At 33.8% G+C, this 18,286-nt stretch overlaps 2 protein-coding genes, 1 long non-coding RNA gene and 1 pseudogene across 6 annotated transcripts; 3 read left to right on the top strand and 1 right to left on the bottom strand.

Annotated features, from left to right (window-relative positions):
- Nucleotides 1–2,885: 2,885 nt before the first annotated feature.
- LOC104713423 (S-adenosylmethionine synthase) lies at nucleotides 2,886–5,261 on the top strand. Its single transcript, XM_087479373.1, has 2 exons — nucleotides 2,886–3,301; nucleotides 3,938–5,261. Exon 2 carries the CDS (start codon nucleotides 3,950–3,952, stop codon nucleotides 5,129–5,131), a length of 1,182 nt encoding a protein of 393 aa, XP_087335499.1. The 5' UTR covers nucleotides 2,886–3,301; nucleotides 3,938–3,949; the 3' UTR covers nucleotides 5,132–5,261.
- Nucleotides 5,262–8,795: 3,534 nt separating this feature from the next.
- Nucleotides 8,796–10,753, bottom strand: LOC104713412 (two-pore potassium channel 5). Its single transcript, XM_010430524.3, has 2 exons — nucleotides 9,424–10,753; nucleotides 8,796–9,109 (listed from the first exon to the last, which is right to left on the bottom strand). Exons 1-2 carry the CDS (start codon nucleotides 10,521–10,523, stop codon nucleotides 8,962–8,964), a joined length of 1,248 nt encoding a protein of 415 aa, XP_010428826.1. The 5' UTR covers nucleotides 10,524–10,753; the 3' UTR covers nucleotides 8,796–8,961.
- Nucleotides 10,754–11,933: 1,180 nt separating this feature from the next.
- Nucleotides 11,934–13,368, top strand: LOC104713398 (uncharacterized). Of its 3 annotated transcripts, none has more exons than XR_755610.3 (4): nucleotides 11,934–12,284; nucleotides 12,376–12,443; nucleotides 12,554–12,686; nucleotides 12,905–13,368. It is a non-coding gene; the product is annotated as an uncharacterized LOC104713398 (long non-coding RNA). The 3 variants fall into 3 exon arrangements; XR_015575067.1 differs by having other exon boundaries at nucleotides 11,965–12,284; nucleotides 12,886–13,368; XR_015575068.1 differs by having other exon boundaries at nucleotides 11,965–12,284; nucleotides 12,376–12,459.
- Nucleotides 13,369–14,389: 1,021 nt separating this feature from the next.
- On the top strand, nucleotides 14,390–18,281 carry LOC104713391 (ABC transporter B family member 3-like; annotated as a pseudogene). The gene is made up of 9 exons (XR_015575065.1): nucleotides 14,390–14,707; nucleotides 14,795–14,849; nucleotides 14,953–15,128; nucleotides 15,207–15,427; nucleotides 15,527–15,766; nucleotides 15,861–16,660; nucleotides 16,744–17,555; nucleotides 17,669–17,937; nucleotides 18,051–18,281. The product of XR_015575065.1 is annotated as an ABC transporter B family member 3-like (transcript).
- Nucleotides 18,282–18,286: the final 5 nt, after the last annotated feature.

The following is an 18,286-nucleotide window of genomic DNA, read 5'->3' as shown; positions in this document are numbered from 1 at the left end:
ATAAATTAATAATAAATAATAATAATAATAATACAAAATATTAACGGGTATTTACGGGTCGGGTAGCAAAACGGGTAAAGGGCCGAGTAACAAGACGGGTATTGAAAACTAAACTAATACCCTATACTCGTCCCTTACTCACGGGTAATATAAATATAATACCCTTTACTCGACCCTAAAACTGCGGGTACTCTTTTTTTTGGGACGGGTACGAGCCGAGTAACGGGTCGAGTACGGGTAACGGCTATTAGTGCCCAGGCCTAGTCAGCCGTCAGCCGTACCATATAGACTGGTCTATAGTTGTAGACTAGTAGTATTGCTCTTAATTGATGTGTCGGTTCACTTGTAATGACTATATGAACTTAGATTTTATCCAAAAAATTTTTTTTCTTTTTTTGATCAAACATCCAAAAAAGTTAAGTCTAGTTAAATTATATAATTCTTAATATCTATTTGTAAAAGTATAAAACGAGAAGTGAGGATATGTATAATAATTCGTGGACTCCAACGTACTTAATTAATGTTTATTTGAATTTGTCGTTTGGGAGACACCATTTCTTGTAATTAATTATCAAATGTTGTTCACAGTATATTTCAAGACTCAAATTAAAAAATACGAAATTTCAAGACTGGTCTCAAAACATATATCTTTGTAATACGTGTATCTGTGTTTGTGTGCATGAGTTTCGCATGCAACAAATACAATTCTTTCAACTACTAACCTTATCTCATCGTAATCTCCCCGCATGACTTCTACGATTTTGGACTTACGATTATTTTACTAGCACTTAAAGTTGACTGGTAAATCAATTCAACTAAAATTGGTCTAAAATTGCATATATTTTGCATAAAATCGGTCTAAAATTGCATAGATTTTGCATCAGTGTATTTTTTAACATCTAACTAAATTTTATCTTCATGTACATATATATAGTTATAAACACTCATATTTGATATGAATTAAATAAGTAAGTTTGTCTTAACTTATTTGTGATGTCATAATCTAATCAGCCTAAAATTATACCCCTCCGTTTTAAAATATAGGATATTTTAGTAGAAACACACATATTAAGAAAAAGTTAATTTTAAAAAGTTTAACCAATTATAGCCAAGACTGCATAATATAAAATATAAAACTAATCTAAAAATTCATTGAAAGTTGGAAACATCCTATATTATAAAACAAAAATAATTCTCTAAACATCCTATATTATGAAACGTAGGGAATATAAATTTTGATTAGATGTTGAAATATTACGGTCTGTTTAGCATTTAGCGGTTAGCGCTTTCTTGCTTACAACAACTCAATTTCCAAAATAAAACTTTCCTCACAAACCACAAAATTTGCCAATATACCACATCACCAACTAATTCAACAATGTTACACTCCGCTAGAAGCAACCTGATGGCACAAATGGTATTGACAAGACGGGTATATTGATTACTGTACCAGGTCGATTTTATTGTGTGTAAACTTTAGGCGTGGACCTCTTTTAAATGACGATTAAGTAAAACTAAATAAACATTATGTCGCTTATCATGCCTTAAACAAAAACATCCTTCTCTTAATTAAATAAAAATGGCTAGAGTTGCATTACCAACCCCACTAGAGAAATATGAGCAGCTACACACACGAATTAGCCGTTTTAAGGAGCCGAGTAGAGCCGAATCAGTCTAGTAGTAGATAGAACTCCCGAAATCAGCAGCTACTTGTTGGGGACACCGGCACCTCCCGGTTGGCTACACATTATTCACTAATTAATTCAGAGATTCGCTCGATTACAAAACATTTAATAGTGTTACATGTGCCGAATATGAGAAGTCAGTCATAATTAATTCTTGCGGTAAAAAAGTCATATTTATGTCTTTAGTTATTCAAGTTTCATTGATTAAATCTAAAATCAGTAATTAATTCTTTATATATATAGACGATAATTTAATTTTCTTTTAAGGAAAGAGTTTGTATTCCAACTCTATCTACCAAAGTAATTGTTCAACTTGACCAAAATAGCATTATTAAAAATTAACAATATCCACCTAAGAATAGATTTATTAGTTCCAAACTATTATACACTTATCACAAATATCATTTAAATTTTATTTAACTACTATTTTTTGTTTCATAAAGAGTGTCATTTTGACATATTTCACATAAGAAAACATTAATATATATATATATATATATATCCTTATTTAATAACTGATTAATGGGTTACTTCAGTTATAGCCTTCTAAATTAAGGGTAAAATTAAGAAATATAAAATGATGCATTGAAAATATAAAATAACACTATTTGTTAAACAAAAATAAAACTCTAAAATTACTATCTTTGTGAAAAAGAGGGAATATTTAGTCAAATTTTTTAAAAAATTAAAAAACTTTTAGATTTAATATATTGTTTTATTTAAATTGAAAGTTACTATTTTTTTTGGAAAAAATAATCTCATAAAAATTTTGGGTAAACTATTTATGTTTTTACTTTTTAGGATCATCTTATTTGTGTAATTGTCAGTTGTCTTATGAATGGATAATCATAATTAGTAAAAACCAAAAGAAAAGAAAAAAAGAATCCTAACACCAACTGAAACCAACTCAATAAATTTTCTCCTTAATGGTCTCTGTCTCATACATACATATATATATTATATATACCTATATTTACTAATATTTTAACATTTTATGATGATTCCAATATATATATTTCCTTAAAATAGTTAATTGTATCAAAAAATATATTAAAAAAATATTGGATAGTTTAGAAAAAAGAGACAATTTCAAAACTAAATTATATATAAATAAATGATTTAAGGTAGGTCAAATCATTCACCAGAAGACTCTAGTCTAAATCCAACCGTTTAGCAAGAGATCCAATGGTCATAATATTTTCTTAACAACGACATAGTTTTCCACCTACCAAAACCATGCCATGAAAAAGATTTATGTTCTACCTTTTATTTTTCCTTGGCAACAACACCTTATCGAAGGAAAATAATATTATTAAAATGATTCACTTTTCCAAAATTGAGTTTTTAAAAGCATCGGGCAAGTAGCCGAATAAGCCGATGAGAACAAAGTATTGAAGTGCCCAAAAAAAAGTCCAAAAGCACACCAAAAAAAAAAAAGAAGACCTACTGATCCGGTTGACAGTCAACACTGCCGTTAATCCCTATAAATAGCTCACCCCCCTTCTCATCCACAAATCGTCCCCCGACTCGTTTCTTCTTCTTCTTCTTCGCTATTAGATTCGCTTCTTTGATAGATCTGTTTCTCCGAGATCTGAGATATCGCTCCTTCGTCCCAGGTTTCCCCTCTTTCTCGATTTTTTTTTTTCTCGCGATTTCATGGGTTTGGGTCGTATGCTTCGCGATTTTTTCGATGGTTTGCGACTCAGATTTGATAGTTTGAAACTGGATCTGTGATAGTGTGGCTAATAAAATGAGATTCTCAAGTCTTTTTTTTTTGGGGGGTTAGATTTGAGGATATGAGTAGGTTAGGTTATACGTGATGCATCTGGATCTGTTCGTTTTCGAGTCCTTTAGTATCTAATCTTACTTCGTTTTATCAAGTTTCGAAACTCGATTCAGGTTTCATTGTACCGGATCTGCGTAATGGGTTTATCAGTTTTGCACTGATTTGGGGGTTTTAAACGATTTGCACTTAAGTCTGAGCCATTAATGAAATTAGTCTCCTTGATTAATCATTTGTCCATCACTTAAGAATTACTACTGTCTCTCATAACAACACACTTTGGGCATCTTTGTGTATCAGAAGAAATCGAATCTTTTTGGATAAGATGCATCTCTTTTTATGCGGTTTTGATAATGATTTTGGTGGAATCTTTTTATCTTTTATGTCACTTGAGTGTGGAATCTTTCTTTTTGATTTTTAAAAATGCTTTCATGATGTTGTTCTGACTTTAACTCTTTTGTTCTTGTAGGCTTTTTGAAAAATGGAGACTTTCCTATTCACATCCGAGTCTGTGAACGAAGGACACCCAGACAAGCTTTGCGACCAGATCTCTGATGCAGTTCTCGATGCCTGCCTTGAGCAAGACCCTGACAGCAAAGTTGCTTGTGAGACTTGCACCAAGACCAACATGGTCATGGTCTTTGGTGAGATCACTACCAAGGCTACAGTCGACTATGAGAAGATCGTCCGTGACACTTGCCGCTCCATTGGTTTCATCTCTGATGATGTTGGTCTCGATGCTGACAAATGCAAAGTCCTTGTCAACATTGAACAACAGAGCCCAGACATTGCTCAAGGTGTTCACGGTCACTTCACCAAGCGTCCAGAAGACATTGGAGCTGGAGACCAAGGACACATGTTTGGTTATGCCACTGACGAAACCCCTGAGCTCATGCCTTTGAGCCATGTCCTTGCAACCAAGATCGGGGCTCGTCTCACAGAAGTCAGAAAGAATGGAACTTGCCGTTGGTTAAGACCAGATGGCAAGACCCAAGTCACTGTTGAGTACTACAACGACAACGGAGCTATGGTTCCAGTCCGTGTCCACACCGTCCTTATCTCAACCCAGCACGATGAAACTGTGACCAATGACGAAATCGCTCGTGACCTCAAGGAGCACGTGATCAAGCCAATCATCCCAGAGAAGTACCTTGACGACAAAACCATCTTCCACCTAAACCCATCAGGCAGGTTTGTGATCGGTGGACCACACGGTGACGCTGGTTTGACTGGACGTAAGATCATCATTGACACTTACGGTGGATGGGGAGCTCACGGAGGAGGTGCTTTCTCAGGGAAAGACCCAACCAAAGTCGACAGAAGCGGAGCTTACATTGTGAGGCAAGCCGCAAAGAGTGTGGTGGCTAATGGAATGGCTCGTAGAGCTCTTGTCCAGGTCTCATACGCCATTGGAGTCCCTGAGCCATTGTCTGTCTTCGTTGACACTTACGGAACAGGGTTGATCCCAGACAAGGAGATACTGAAGATTGTGAAGGAGACCTTCGACTTCAGGCCAGGAATGATGACCATTAACTTGGACTTGAAGAGAGGAGGAAATGGAAGGTTTTTGAAAACGGCGGCGTATGGACATTTCGGAAGAGACGACCCTGATTTCACCTGGGAGGTCGTGAAGCCACTCAAGTGGGACAAACCTCAAGCTTAATATCATTATATTATGATTTTAATATTTTGCTATGTTTCTTTAAACAACTACCATGGACCAATAATTAAATCCCTATGTATCTGTTTTTCTTCTTGTATTCTTCAAATGAAAGTTTCTGGTTTGTTTACTATTATTAATTTTGATCTGCGAATTGCGATGTTTTCTCTTGGGTTTTTGTAGTTGTAGTTTGTGCCTTACATTTCTGGATGTTATGCAATTAGTTGTCTATCTAAAGCGATGGGAAGTAATAGCAGATTTGAATAAAATTGTCTATGCTGTCATTTACAATTTAACTGTTCCATGTTGATTACCCTATAGTATATGATAACTATATAATTGTGTTTAGACGGTTAAATTTGTTTTATCATTAATCATTATGAATGTTGGTTTATGCTATACTGATCGGAAGCTAAATCTAATTATCTATGTTGTCATTTTACCTATAGCTGTTGTAAGAAATGTTGGTTAACTAAAAGTCTAAAACCAACCAACTCAAAAGATCCAAAAAGCAATGTATAAACGGTAGAAGGACGAAGAAATCGTGGTAGAAGAGAACATGTTTGGTTGTGCCACTGACGAAACCCCTGAGCTCATGCCTTTTAGCCATGTCCTTGCTACCAATTTTTAACTTTTTTTTTTTTTGAGAAAAAACCAATTTTTAACTTTTTTTTAACTTTTAACTTTAAATTATTCAATTTTTAAATTATATATATCATTTTAACTTCTTTTTTTTAACACAAAACAAAACCAATTTTTTTCGCCCTAAGCCTATATATATATATATATATATATATATACATACTAACTAGATGGTTACCTATTAGAACAATAGATGCTATGTATTTTTAATTGTTTATATATTAGGATATATTCCGTGCTTAAAGCACGGTGAACATTTAAAAAAAAAAATAATATAATAAAAAAATATTGTTTTTTTTTTTTTAAAGTTATTTTATTTGGGATAATATTTATTTTACATTGTTATGTAAATATATTAATCTATTTGAATAATAATTATTTTAAAATATTATAGTATTTTATTTTTGATGTATTATTACAGTTTTATATTATTTGTTTGTTGTATTTGCATCATTATTTTGTGAAATATAAAATAGTAATTTTAATATTATAATTGTGAGCAAATAAAAATTATTAATTTATCATTTATATAAATTTAGTTTTACCAACCTGCCAATATGGAAATTAAAACACACATTTTCATACAGTGAGTAATATATCTTCGTTTTAAAAAATTCAAATCACAACATATGCAGAAAAAAATATGAATTTTAAATTATAAATATTATATGAAAATTTCAAACAATTTGTAAATAACATAAAATAAATATGAAAGGAGAATAATAATTTGAAAACTTAACAAAATCTTCGAATTTAGTTATTAAAAATAATTGTATTGTATATACTTGGATATAAAATCTTAGTTTTTAAAATTCTGATTGGTTTATATATATATTTTTTAAAATAATTAGTAATTTCGTTCATAATTTATTAGAGAGAGAAAATATTTTTTAGATTTTTTAGATTTTTTAATATTCGATCTTTGAGTGTTTTTTATTTTTAATTAATTATATTTGTTTAAATTAGTTAATTAAAATTAATTATTTTTTTCTAATGGCAATTGAATGTAATATTTTACACATTTTAAGGTTAATTTCATATTTGTACTTCTCAATTAATATAGTAGGATTTATATTATTTTGTGACTATGAAAAAATCATCTACATATATATAAATTATCTGATTACTTGATACATTGAGTATAGTTTACATTAAATTTTATATAAATTTAAATTGTAGGTGTGATTGTTTATATATGGCAGCAAATTAGTCATTTTTTTTTGGTTTTTTGAAATATTGAATAGATATTAACAAAAACTAAGCAAAACATATGCAAAATATAAACAAAACATAAGTAAAATATTTTTATGTATGTGCTTTATAATGTATTAGATGTCCAGAAGACATTGGAGCTGGAGACCAAGGACACATGTTTGGTTATGCCACTGATGAAACCCCTGAGCTCATGCCTTTGAGCCATGTCCTTGCAACCAAGATCGGTGCTCGTCTCACAGAAGTCAGAAAGAATGGAACTTGCCGATCGGAAGTTAATGCTGATCGGAATGTTGGTTTATGCTAATGCTGATCGGAAGCTAAATCTAATTATCTAGCTATGTTGTCATTTTACCTAATTAGCTGTTGTAAGAAATGTTGGTTAACTAAAACCAACCAAGTCAAAAGATCCAAATGCAATGGATAAAACGGTAGTAGGACGAGGGAATCGTGGTTGGAAGAGAGCGTCGAGGGTCGTGGACTTTTGAAAAGCTTCTAGCCAATCTAATCTTTCTCTTTTACCTTTTACTACTCTGTTTGTTAGCTTTTTATAAAAGAAAATAGATTAAGTTCTTGCTTAATTCTCTACTCTCAAACTGTATGACGTAAATGCCATAGCTTAGCTCGTATGGTCACTTCTTTTAACTGAAAAATTATGGGAAAAAAAAAAGAAAAAACATGTTGGTACTTGGTTACGATGGACAGTCGACGAACATAGATTAGGTAATTCGGTTATTAGAAAACAAACCAAGCTATAATAGACTATGCAGATGTCATGTAGATCCTACCCAAACACTTATCCAGTTAGATTTTTGGTACGTTTTTAAGGTGGTGACAACAGCAAAAATATCATCAACATGCATTTTCAAAATTGATTATACAGATGCCGAATAGCCGATTAGAATATTTTATAAAGTTTCAAACATAATCTATGGAAGTATAAAACTATCTATGTCAGATATACGAAATTACACGTATTATCTATCATTGAGCACAACACGAAACTACAATCATTCTCAACAAACAATGACACTGCTAAATGATTTTAATTATTTTATTTTAAAAACAGATCATACGTTTGATCCATTCAAAAGGAAAAAAATGGATACAGATGTGGAAGCCATTTACATTGCCTTTACGAGATTCTTTATTTGTCGGTTCACACGATACCAGACGTACGAAAACAAAAACATTTTTCTTTTTTCCTTTCAAAGCTTTTCAAAAACATTTAATATTATTGATTCGTCTAAAGAAAAACAAAAGTCTGAATAGCGTTAAAACATATAATAGTACTGCAATAACGAGATAAAAAGGATGTGTTTATCTTATTATAGTCATCGTCCGGATAGTGTCATTTAACTATTCTCAACTTGTTTACTTTTAAATGATAAAATTGATTATGCAGCAGAAGCAGAAGAACCTTAAACCAATCTGTGTTTAACTGATTCTCTAATCAATGTTTACCGGTTTTAAACTAATATTTGTTCTGCTAAATTTTGTGCATGGATTATGATGGGAAACTTGGTCAATCGACCTTTCTACTAAATCAAAAGACAAAAACCGTCAGCTTTAGAGTCTTTTTCCCACTGAATGATCTCACGAAGTGAAAGATTAGTTTCTCCATATATTTTTTAATTTTCTTAATTATATCTCACCAAATTCATTAAACCAAGTAACCAACCTTTATTTACTAAAACATCTCAATATAATATAAAGAAAATTGTTAACAAGTAAACCTTGTCTGAACGTCCGATTATAGTTTAGTGAATATCTTTGGACATTGGTTTTATACAAAAAAAAAAAAAAACACATATACATTTATATTATCTCTTATAAATTGAGAGATAATTCTTTGTATAAATCACTGCTGCTACATATATATATTCAGTTATTTTTCTTAAAATAGGTAAAAAAAAAAAGATAATTGTACAAGAAGGAAAACTAAAAAAAAAAAAGCAGAGACAGAGAATGTTCTTTTGTCACAACGGACCCCTCAAAAGATCAGGTAAAGTGATTTTGCCCAAATTATTGGAATCAAGTTTATCAAACTGAATCACAACCTGGTTAATGTCTTTATCAGTGATCTTCCCCATCTCCTTAAGCTTCAACACTATATACTCTGATTTACTGAGAGACACACACACCAAAATCAAATCCAAACAAAACAAAAAAAAAGTGTCAGAAGATTAATCTCATATGGATAAAGATGTAACAAAAACTGTTGCTTGCAAGAAAAAGTCTCAAGATTAACATGATTACTCTAAAAGGTTAAATATTTACACCAATCTGAACACATAAACCTTAAAAATCCAAAGAAATTGCATAAACCCATTATTAGAAACAGCTCCAAATCACTCTTAATTATAACCAAAAATGTTCCAAAACTAATCAAAAATGTATATAAAAAAGTAAGTTTTTAAAGTTAGAAATGTTTTTTAAACCTGATGAAACCATGTTGGTAAGTATCAGCAGTGAGCAAATCCTCAACGGTGATCTCTCTATTCAAAGCCAATTTAACAGCTTTCCGGTGCCGCCGATCAATCCTCGCCTCCGCGAGATACAAAAACGCACGCGCCACCGCAAGAGTGGAAACAAGAAGCCAAACCGCGGCGAAAAGCCTCCCTTCAAGCGTCTTAAAAGCCCGATCACCGTACCCAACCGTAGTAACCGACATAACCGAGAGATAAACCGAATCAACGAAACCCAAATCCTCAACGAAATGCAAAACCAAAGCACCAACGCCGATACACAAAACGACGACGCATAACGCTAAACCAACCTTCATCCTTATCCTCATCCTCCCTTTCTCGAAATCGATGATGTAATCTTTAGCAGAGAAGCGATGATGGTGATGCTGGTTGGTTTGGATTCCGGTTAGGATCATACTCTCTTGAAGATCCAAAACGTAGTTGACAACACCGCTCAGAAGTATATCCAAGAACCCGAATCCGAACAGAACGAAGACAACGGCGAAGATCTTAGTCCATGGAGTCAACGGAGCGATGTCACCGTAACCAATCGTGCACATAGTGACGATACAGAAATAGAGAGCGTCGACGACGGGATGAGTCTCGATCCCTGAGTAGTGGTCTCTGTTGAAGGAGTAGATTGAAACCCCTAAGGTTAAGTAGATGATGAGCAATAACAGAGCTTGTTTGATGATTGATTTTGAGATTGGTGATGGTTTCTTTGTTTCTTCTTCTTGGGTTTTGTTTGGTCTCATGTCTTTGATTATTACCATAGCTGGAGCTGTACGACATCTGTGAAGAGGTCTTGTATAATTGGAGTAGAACCGATCTGTTTCTTCTTGGTCTCTGTCTTCTTGTTCTTGGTCTTCGTCTTCGTCGTTGTTGTCTTGTACGGATTCTTCGAGGTCTTGAAGATGGAGAAGACGTTCTTGAGAAATCTCGTGGAAGAAGGAAGTGTTTGAGATAGAGCGAGGGATTGTGACGGCGGCGGAGGAGTCAGGGTTCTCAGGGATGGGTTCGAGACGGAAACGTGATTGAGGGCTGATGAGAGGTTGGTGGTGGTGATGATCCATTTACCAAAGAAATGAGGAATCTCTCTGTTAACTCCGCTTTAGCTAATCAAAATTTTTTGAGATTTTTGTTTTTTTTTTTTGACCGGAAAATTCCAAAAGAAATTTTTTTTTTTTGTTTATGGGAAAAGGTGAAAAGAGAAAGAGAGAAGTGTGATTGGGTTAGCAAATTTTTCTATTTTATTTTTATAGGAGTTTTAAGAAATGGGGCGACATATGCCACGTATGAAAATACATTATCGGGAGCTTTAAGTTATGTTACTTATATTAACCCACATGCGTATTAGTTTACGCAAAGTACACATTTTGATATTTAATGGGTCCGACTTTAATACAGTGAGACGAAAAAAAGTTCGAGATAAATTCTACAGATTATTTGTGTAAATGTATTAAAAAAGAATATAGGATAGTAGAAGTGATACAAAAAACACTTAAACAAAAAGAAATATTTGTGCAATTTTAAAATTAGTATCTCTATTAATTTTTAAATTATTTATGATCCGGTGGTGATATATATAGTAAACGACACTTAATATACTAAATATCTTTTTTTTGTAAATAATGGTTTTAATAACGGGTATTTATATTATTTTTATAGTTAATAATAATAAAAACAATGTACGTTATATTATTGTGTTACAGAGATACTAATTAAAACTATTATTTTACTGTTTTAGCTAATCATTTTGGTTATTATAAATCCGGTAGAATTCTTTTTATTTTATTTTATTGTAGCAATAAGAGATTACCATTAATTGTGAGCCAATGGATTCAATGAAATCAATAATTATTTCTTTTATATTATCAATTAATGAGTGAGATATTATTTTCTTTTGTATTATTGAGTGAGAATATGTAGTTGGGTTCGTTTCTTGATTCGTGAAAGGTGGCTCATTAGTTTTTACTTTTTACTTTTTTTTTTTTTTTCTTCTTATCTCTTTAACCAGTTACTCTATTTATTTATCAAATGTGTATACTACTAATATACAACAATCAAACAATGGCCCAGCTTTGGACACGATTCATAAACACTTCAGTGCAGTAAATAAACTTCATTCTCTCTTCAATGTGTCATTAAACGATTATCATCGACAATTCGACATTAAATAAAAAAGAAAAAGAGATAGAGAGAGTGAAAAAGATGTCGGAAGACTTGCAAATTTTTTCTTTTCCAAATTAAAACTCAATTATAAAATCAAATTATTATTATTTTTAAAAAAAAATTGTTTGAGAATTAAGTGATTCTCTAAGGGCATTTGCATCGGTGTCCTAAGGGCATTTGCATCGGTGTCCTTAAACACTGTCCTTGCCAATTAAGTGATTTAATTTAAATGTAAATTCGACATATTTAGAAGATACATTCCGACGTTTTTCCTTTGTCCGTCTGTACACGTGTCTGCTCAAGAGATGTTTGTATTGTTTGGGTAGGGTAAACAAAAAAATCGAAACATCACTTTTTTTTTTTTTCAACTCCGACTCCGTCTTTTTTGTTTCTTTCTCTCTCGACGGCGACTTGTTTCATCTTCGACTCCCGGCGAAATTCTCATTTTTTTTTGCTCCCGTTGATTAACCAATCTCCAATCGAAGCTTCTGATTAAACAATCTTAGTCGGTTACGTTGATTAAGCAATCAGAACAACAAATCCGAGCTTCTGATCAATCGACGAGGTTTGTGGATATGAAACCGTTGAGAGTCTTCTCCACCAAATCGAAGCTTTACCTTCACTGCTACTGGAGAATTTGACTAACCAATCTCCATCTTATGGTAATTTCATGTTTCTATCATGGTAATTTTATCTCTCTCTCTCTCACTCTGTCATTGATGATTCTCATATATGTTGCTTGCTTGCTTCTAGGGTTCCATCGGTTCTCTTGTCATCGTTGGTGTGACTCCGTTTTTTTTTTTAATTTTCACGTCTCACAGGTATGATTCGTGACAGGTATCATTCAATTTAAATTGATTTTTGAGATATGACTCTGATTCATTGGGAATTTTTGTATCCTCTTCAAATAAGACTCTGGTTTATTATGCAGGTTGTTTGCAAGGGGGACTCATCGCACACACTTAGTTTCGTGATGCAAGTCTTTCTTATAATTCATCCCACTGGATTGTAAATACCCCTGTTTGAGCTTTCCGGTCTCCACATGGCAGGGCTACTATAACAATGTAAGTGCCTTTTGATTTCATTTTATTTTTACTCTACCACTTTCCTTTGAATTTTTTTGTCATCTTTCTTTGTTCTAATGCACCATACTATTGCAAGTCTTCCATGTCTGTAACTGTAATGACCAAATTGATTTAGCATCATGTTTTAGTTTATAACATAATTTTTCAACACAGCTTGGTTATGAATGAGCTTTTCCAGTTTTGTTTACATTGTTTAGGTGCATACATACGGTGTCCATTAGATAGTCTGTCCCATGAGTGCCAGAGCTTGTTGGAGCTCATTGGAGCTCGTTGGAGCTCATTGCCATCTATGCTCTGCCATTGCCATCTATGCTCTGCCTCCTCACCACGATATTTACTCTATAGAGGATCTTGCTCAGTTGATCTTTGATCTACACCACGTAATAAACAAACAGATTAATCTAAATGCAAAAATATCAGTCAAGCTGGTCGCAGAAGCTGGAATTGGAACAGTTGCTTCTGGAGTTGCAAAGGGTAACGCTGATATCATTCAGGTACCAACTTGAGAACAAAACATTGCCTCTTTTTTCTTCCATGTATTATTGTACCAAGAAATTTCATTGTTCTTTTTGATATGATTTTCAGATACAGGGCATGATGATTTTTGTAACTTTGTAATTTTCTTATGTTTTTAATGTCAATGTTATATGTTTTATTTAAATTAAAACTTTAATATGTTTTTACATATTTATTTAAATAATTAATTTTTTAAATTAAAAATATTATGAAGGACCAAACTCTGAAGGACACAAATGCTAATACATAACTTATATATCATCAAAATAAGAATAAAATATTTGAAGGACCAAATATCAGTCCTAACCGATGCACATGCCCTTATATATCATCATCTCATGGAGCATGGATGCTCTCACCTAGCTTCATGAAAGAAAAAGGACAATAAAAAACCTACGCAATCTACATCACTACGGCCTACTTTTTAAAAGACTGATTAGGCTTATCTAAGGCCCACTACAATTATGCCTGTTTTTAGGTTTTAATACACTATTAACATTTAACATTTTGATACAATGAGGAATAATGGAATACACGATCAAGTTTAGTTTGAGTTGATGAAATAAATTAGTAGACCCCCATAACAGAAGACGACTGTTGATATTTTTATTTTGGAATAATATAGAAATATATCCTAAAATAGCACTAAAACAAATTTTATGGACAATTATAAGTTTACAACACAATGCATAAATTTCTAAAAATAGCATTATTTAACACATTAAAATATTTAAAATTAATATATTTTTTTTTTTTTTAAGGTGTAGGTTCTCAATTTTACATTTATGATATAGTTGTGAGGTGGTAGGATTTAGTATTTTAAATTTGGAATTCAATTTTGAAAGTTTTATTTTGAAATATAGTGATATTTTTGGAATTTTAGAGATGTTGTGTTAAATTTAGAAACAAAACTTATTTTGGTGTTATTTTTGAGAATTTCCAAAACATAACATATAATGATTTTGCGAAATATCACATGAAAGAAACACAAAAATATAACATTAAAGTAATGATAGCAAAAACCCCAATAGTGTATCAGTGTATGTTGTTAAACAAATATTTATCTGATTTTTGTATTAAAAAAAACAACTAGTAATTAATTAGTAAACAAAAATTTGAAATGTTTTTTTGATCCTTCATATGTTTTGTATGATCTTTCTGTATAGGCTCTTCAAGACTTTGTGTCATTGTTAATAACTTGATGGGTCATTTTTCTCTTTAGCAAATCTAGTCGAAAATTTTAGTTCATTCAGAATAAGGAGGAGATGAAGAAGGGGAAAAAGGAAGACAAGACAAAAACCGTACCATTCTACAAACTGTTTTCCTTCTCAGATTTTTGGGATGTGTTGTTGATGGTCGTTGGTTCGATCGGAGCTATTGGCAACGGTCTTGGTTATCCTTTAATGACTTTCTTGTTTGGTGATCTCATCGACTCGATTGGTCAAAACCAAAACAACAAAGACATTGTTGAGATAGTCTCCAAGGTTAGATTAAACCCGAAAAAGAAACAATATTTTGTAGCTGTTTTTGGATATTAACTTTATATTATGTTTGGTTCTTTCTACATATAGGTTTGTTTGAAATTTGTCTACCTTGGACTTGGGACATTAGTAGCAGCCTTTCTTCGTAAGCAATATACATATACTCTCTCCATTTCTCATAAATATGGTTTTAGCATTGGTTTTATGTTTCAAATGGAATGAATATAAATTACTCTTTTTTTGTAAAGAGGTGGCTTGTTGGATGATAACGGGAGAAAGACAAGCCGCAAGAATAAGGAGTTTATATCTGAAAACGATTCTAAGACAAGACATTGCATTCTTCGATGTTGAAACCAACACTGGAGAAGTTATTGGTCGAATGTCTGGTGATACGGTTCTTATACTAGATTCTATGGGTGAGAAGGTAAAACAAACAAAAAACAGGCAAAACAGAGCATTTGTAGAATAGGTTGAATTTCTAAAACTGGAAACTTTTTTGCAGGTTGGGAAGTTTGTTCAGCTGACTGCAACATTCTTGGGTGGATTTGTTTTAGCGTTTGTGAAAGGATGGTTACTAACACTCGTTATGTTAACATCAATTCCACTTCTTGCTGTGGCTGGTGCAGCTATGGCGATTATAGTTACTAGAGCTTCTTCTCAAGAACAAGCTGCTTATGCCAAAGCATCAACTGTTGTTGAACAAACTTTCGGGTCTATTCGAACCCTAAAAATGCTTCCTTTTCTCTATCTTTTTTAATTTCTTGGGTTGATGTTCATCAAAAGTTCTGCAATTCTAACCAAAGTGTATGCATATTTTCTTCAGGTTGCTTCTTTCACGGGAGAGAAGCAAGCGATGAGTAGCTACAGAGAGTCTATAAATTCGGCGTATAAGTCCAATGTTAAGCAAGGTTTCGTTACGGGTTTAGGTCTTGGAGTAATGCTCTTGGTGTTCTTTTGTAGCTACGCTTTGGCTGTTTGGTTTGGTGGAGAAATGATACTAAGAAAAGGGTATACATCGGGTGCAGTAATCAATGTAATGGTCATTGTGGTTGCGAGTTCCATGTGAGAGTAGTAAACACACATATTTTTCTTTGAAGTACAACACACAGTTAAAACGGTTTAACAAAACTGTTATTTTTTATTTTTCTTTGGATAGGTCTTTGGGGCAAACAACACCGTGTCTAAACGCATTTGCTGCTGGTAAAGCTGCAGCTTATAAGATGTTTGAAACAATCGAAAGAAAGCCGAAGATTGATGCTTTTAACCTAAACGGGAAGGTTTTAGATGATATTAGAGGCGTAATTGAGCTGAGAGATGTGTGTTTTAGCTACCCTGCAAGGCCTAAAGAAGAGGTTTTTGGCGGGTTATGTCTATCGATTCCGAGTGGCACAACCGCTGCTTTGGTAGGAGAGAGCGGCAGTGGGAAATCTACAGTGATCAGTTTGATTGAAAGGTTCTATGATCCGAACTCTGGACAAGTGCTTATTGATGGTGTCGACTTAAAGGAGTTTCAGGTTAAGTGGATTAGGGGAAAGATTGGATTGGTTAGTCAAGAACCGTTTCTTTTCTCTTCAAGTATAATGGATAATATCATGTACGGGAAAGAGAGTGCAACGGTTGAAGAGATTAAAGCAGCGGCAAAGATAGCAAACGCGGCTAAATTCATCGATCAGTTGCCTCGGGGTTTAGAGACATTGGTAGGGGAACATGGAACTCAACTCTCAGGAGGACAAAAGCAGAGGATTGCTATCGCTAGGGCTATACTTAAAGATCCGCGGATCTTGCTGTTAGATGAAGCGACGAGTGCTCTCGATGCAGAATCCGAAAGAGTTGTTCAAGAAGCTTTAGATAGGGTCATGATGAACCGTACTACTGTGATTGTCGCGCATCGGTTAAGTACGGTGAGAAATGCTGATATGATAGCTGTGGTTCACCGTGGAAAGATAGTGGAAGAAGGTAAAATAACATTTCAGCATTTTGAGTTTTTAGGGTTTGATTCAGCTCCGAAAAATTTCTCTGTTTTTTTTTTGGTTTTACAGGTTCACATTCGGAATTACTCAAGGATCATGAAGGGGCTTATTCACAGCTTATACGCTTACAAGAGATAAATAAAGAATCAAATAGATTGGATATGTCTAATGGATTGCTAGATGGATCAAGATCAGTGAGCAGTCCATTAGAAAACCACAGCATAAGGCATGATGATGACTCTGTTTCCGATCTTGAATTACTTGCGAGCCAAGATAACACTAAAATACCTCGAGAACTATCACAGAATGTGTCGATTACTCGAATCGCTTCCCTAAACGAACCGGAGATTCCCATTCTTATACTTGGCACCTTAGTAGGTGCAGTGAGCGGAACTATATTCCCAATTTTTGGGATCGTCTTTGCTAGAGTAATCGGAGCTTTCTTCAAAGCACCTCATGAGCTGCAGAGAGATTCAAGATTCTGGTCGATGATATTTCTACTTCTTGGTTTAGCTTCTTTGATTGTGTACCCAACGAATAGTTACTTGTTTGCTATCGCTGGAGGGAGACTGATTCGGAGGATAAGATCAATGTGTTTTGAGAAAGTTGTGCACATGGAGGTTGGGTGGTTCGGCGAGCCAGAGAAATCGAGTGGTGCAATGGGAGCGAGACTCTCTGCAGATGCAGCCTTGATTAGGACTCTTGTGGGAGACTCATTGTCTCTATCTGTTAAGAACGTTGCAGCCGCAGTGTCAGGACTGATCATAGCTTTCACGGCAAACTGGGAATTGGCGTTTATTATCTTAGTAATGGTTCCTTTTATTGGAATCAATGGTTATATTCAAATTATGTCCATGAAAGGCTTCGGTGCAGACGCTAAGGTTTGTCCTCTGACAACTGGATACTCTCTGTTTACCTTACTTTTTTTTTTATTGAGTTTAGGGTTTGTTACTTGTTCAAGAAGAATTAAAGCATTGGAAGAAAATGTTTGCAGGCAAAGTACGAGGAGGCGAGTCAGGTAGCAAACGAAGCGGTGGGGAGTATAAGAACCGTTGCGTCTTTCTGTGCAGAGGAGAAAGTGATATGGAGATGTATAAGAAACGATGTGAAGATACGATTGAATCAGGGATTAAGCAAGGGTTAATCAGCGGATTAGGGTTTGGTCTCTCCTTTTTCATTCTTTACTCTGTCTATGGTGCTTGTTTCTACGCCGGTGCTAGATTGGTTAAAGCCGGAAAAACAAACTTCAACGATGTTTTCCAGGTTTTGTTTCTTCTTCTTGGAAATCTCTATAGTGAATGTGAATCTTGACAAGAAGAGAGCTAATAACTTACGATATAATCTTCTGCAGGTTTTCTTGGCGTTAACAATGACAGCAATAGGGATTTCTCAGGTGAGCTCTTTTGCTCCTGATTCGAGTAAAGCTAAGGATTCTGCTGCTTCTATTTTCAGAATTATTGATGCGAAATCGAAGATAGATTCGAGAGATGAATCGGGAATGGTGTTGGAGAACGTAAAGGGAGATATCGAACTTTGTCACATAAGCTTCGCTTACCAAAATAGACCTGACGTTCAAATCTTTCGTGACCTGTGTTTCACGATTCGTGCCGGA

Source organism: Camelina sativa, chromosome 2 (genome assembly GCF_030686135.1).
Source record: "Camelina sativa cultivar CO46 ecotype springtype chromosome 2, ASM3068613v1".
Lineage (NCBI taxonomy): Eukaryota > Viridiplantae > Streptophyta > Magnoliopsida > Brassicales > Brassicaceae > Camelina > Camelina sativa.
This window is presented reverse-complemented; position numbering and strand designations above follow the sequence as displayed.

Excerpts from the sequence above, each read along its gene's own strand:
- LOC104713412 (XM_010430524.3), bottom strand. The coding sequence starts at position 10,523 with ATGGATCATCACCACCACCAACCTCTCATCAGCCCTCAATCACGTTTC. Across the intron at positions 9,110-9,423 it reads TACCAACATGGTTTCATCAG|TAAATCAGAGTATATAGTGT; the intron begins GTTTAAAAAACA and ends TGTGTCTCTCAG.
- LOC104713423 (XM_087479373.1), top strand. The coding sequence starts at position 3,950 with ATGGAGACTTTCCTATTCACATCCGAGTCTGTGAACGAAGGACACCCA.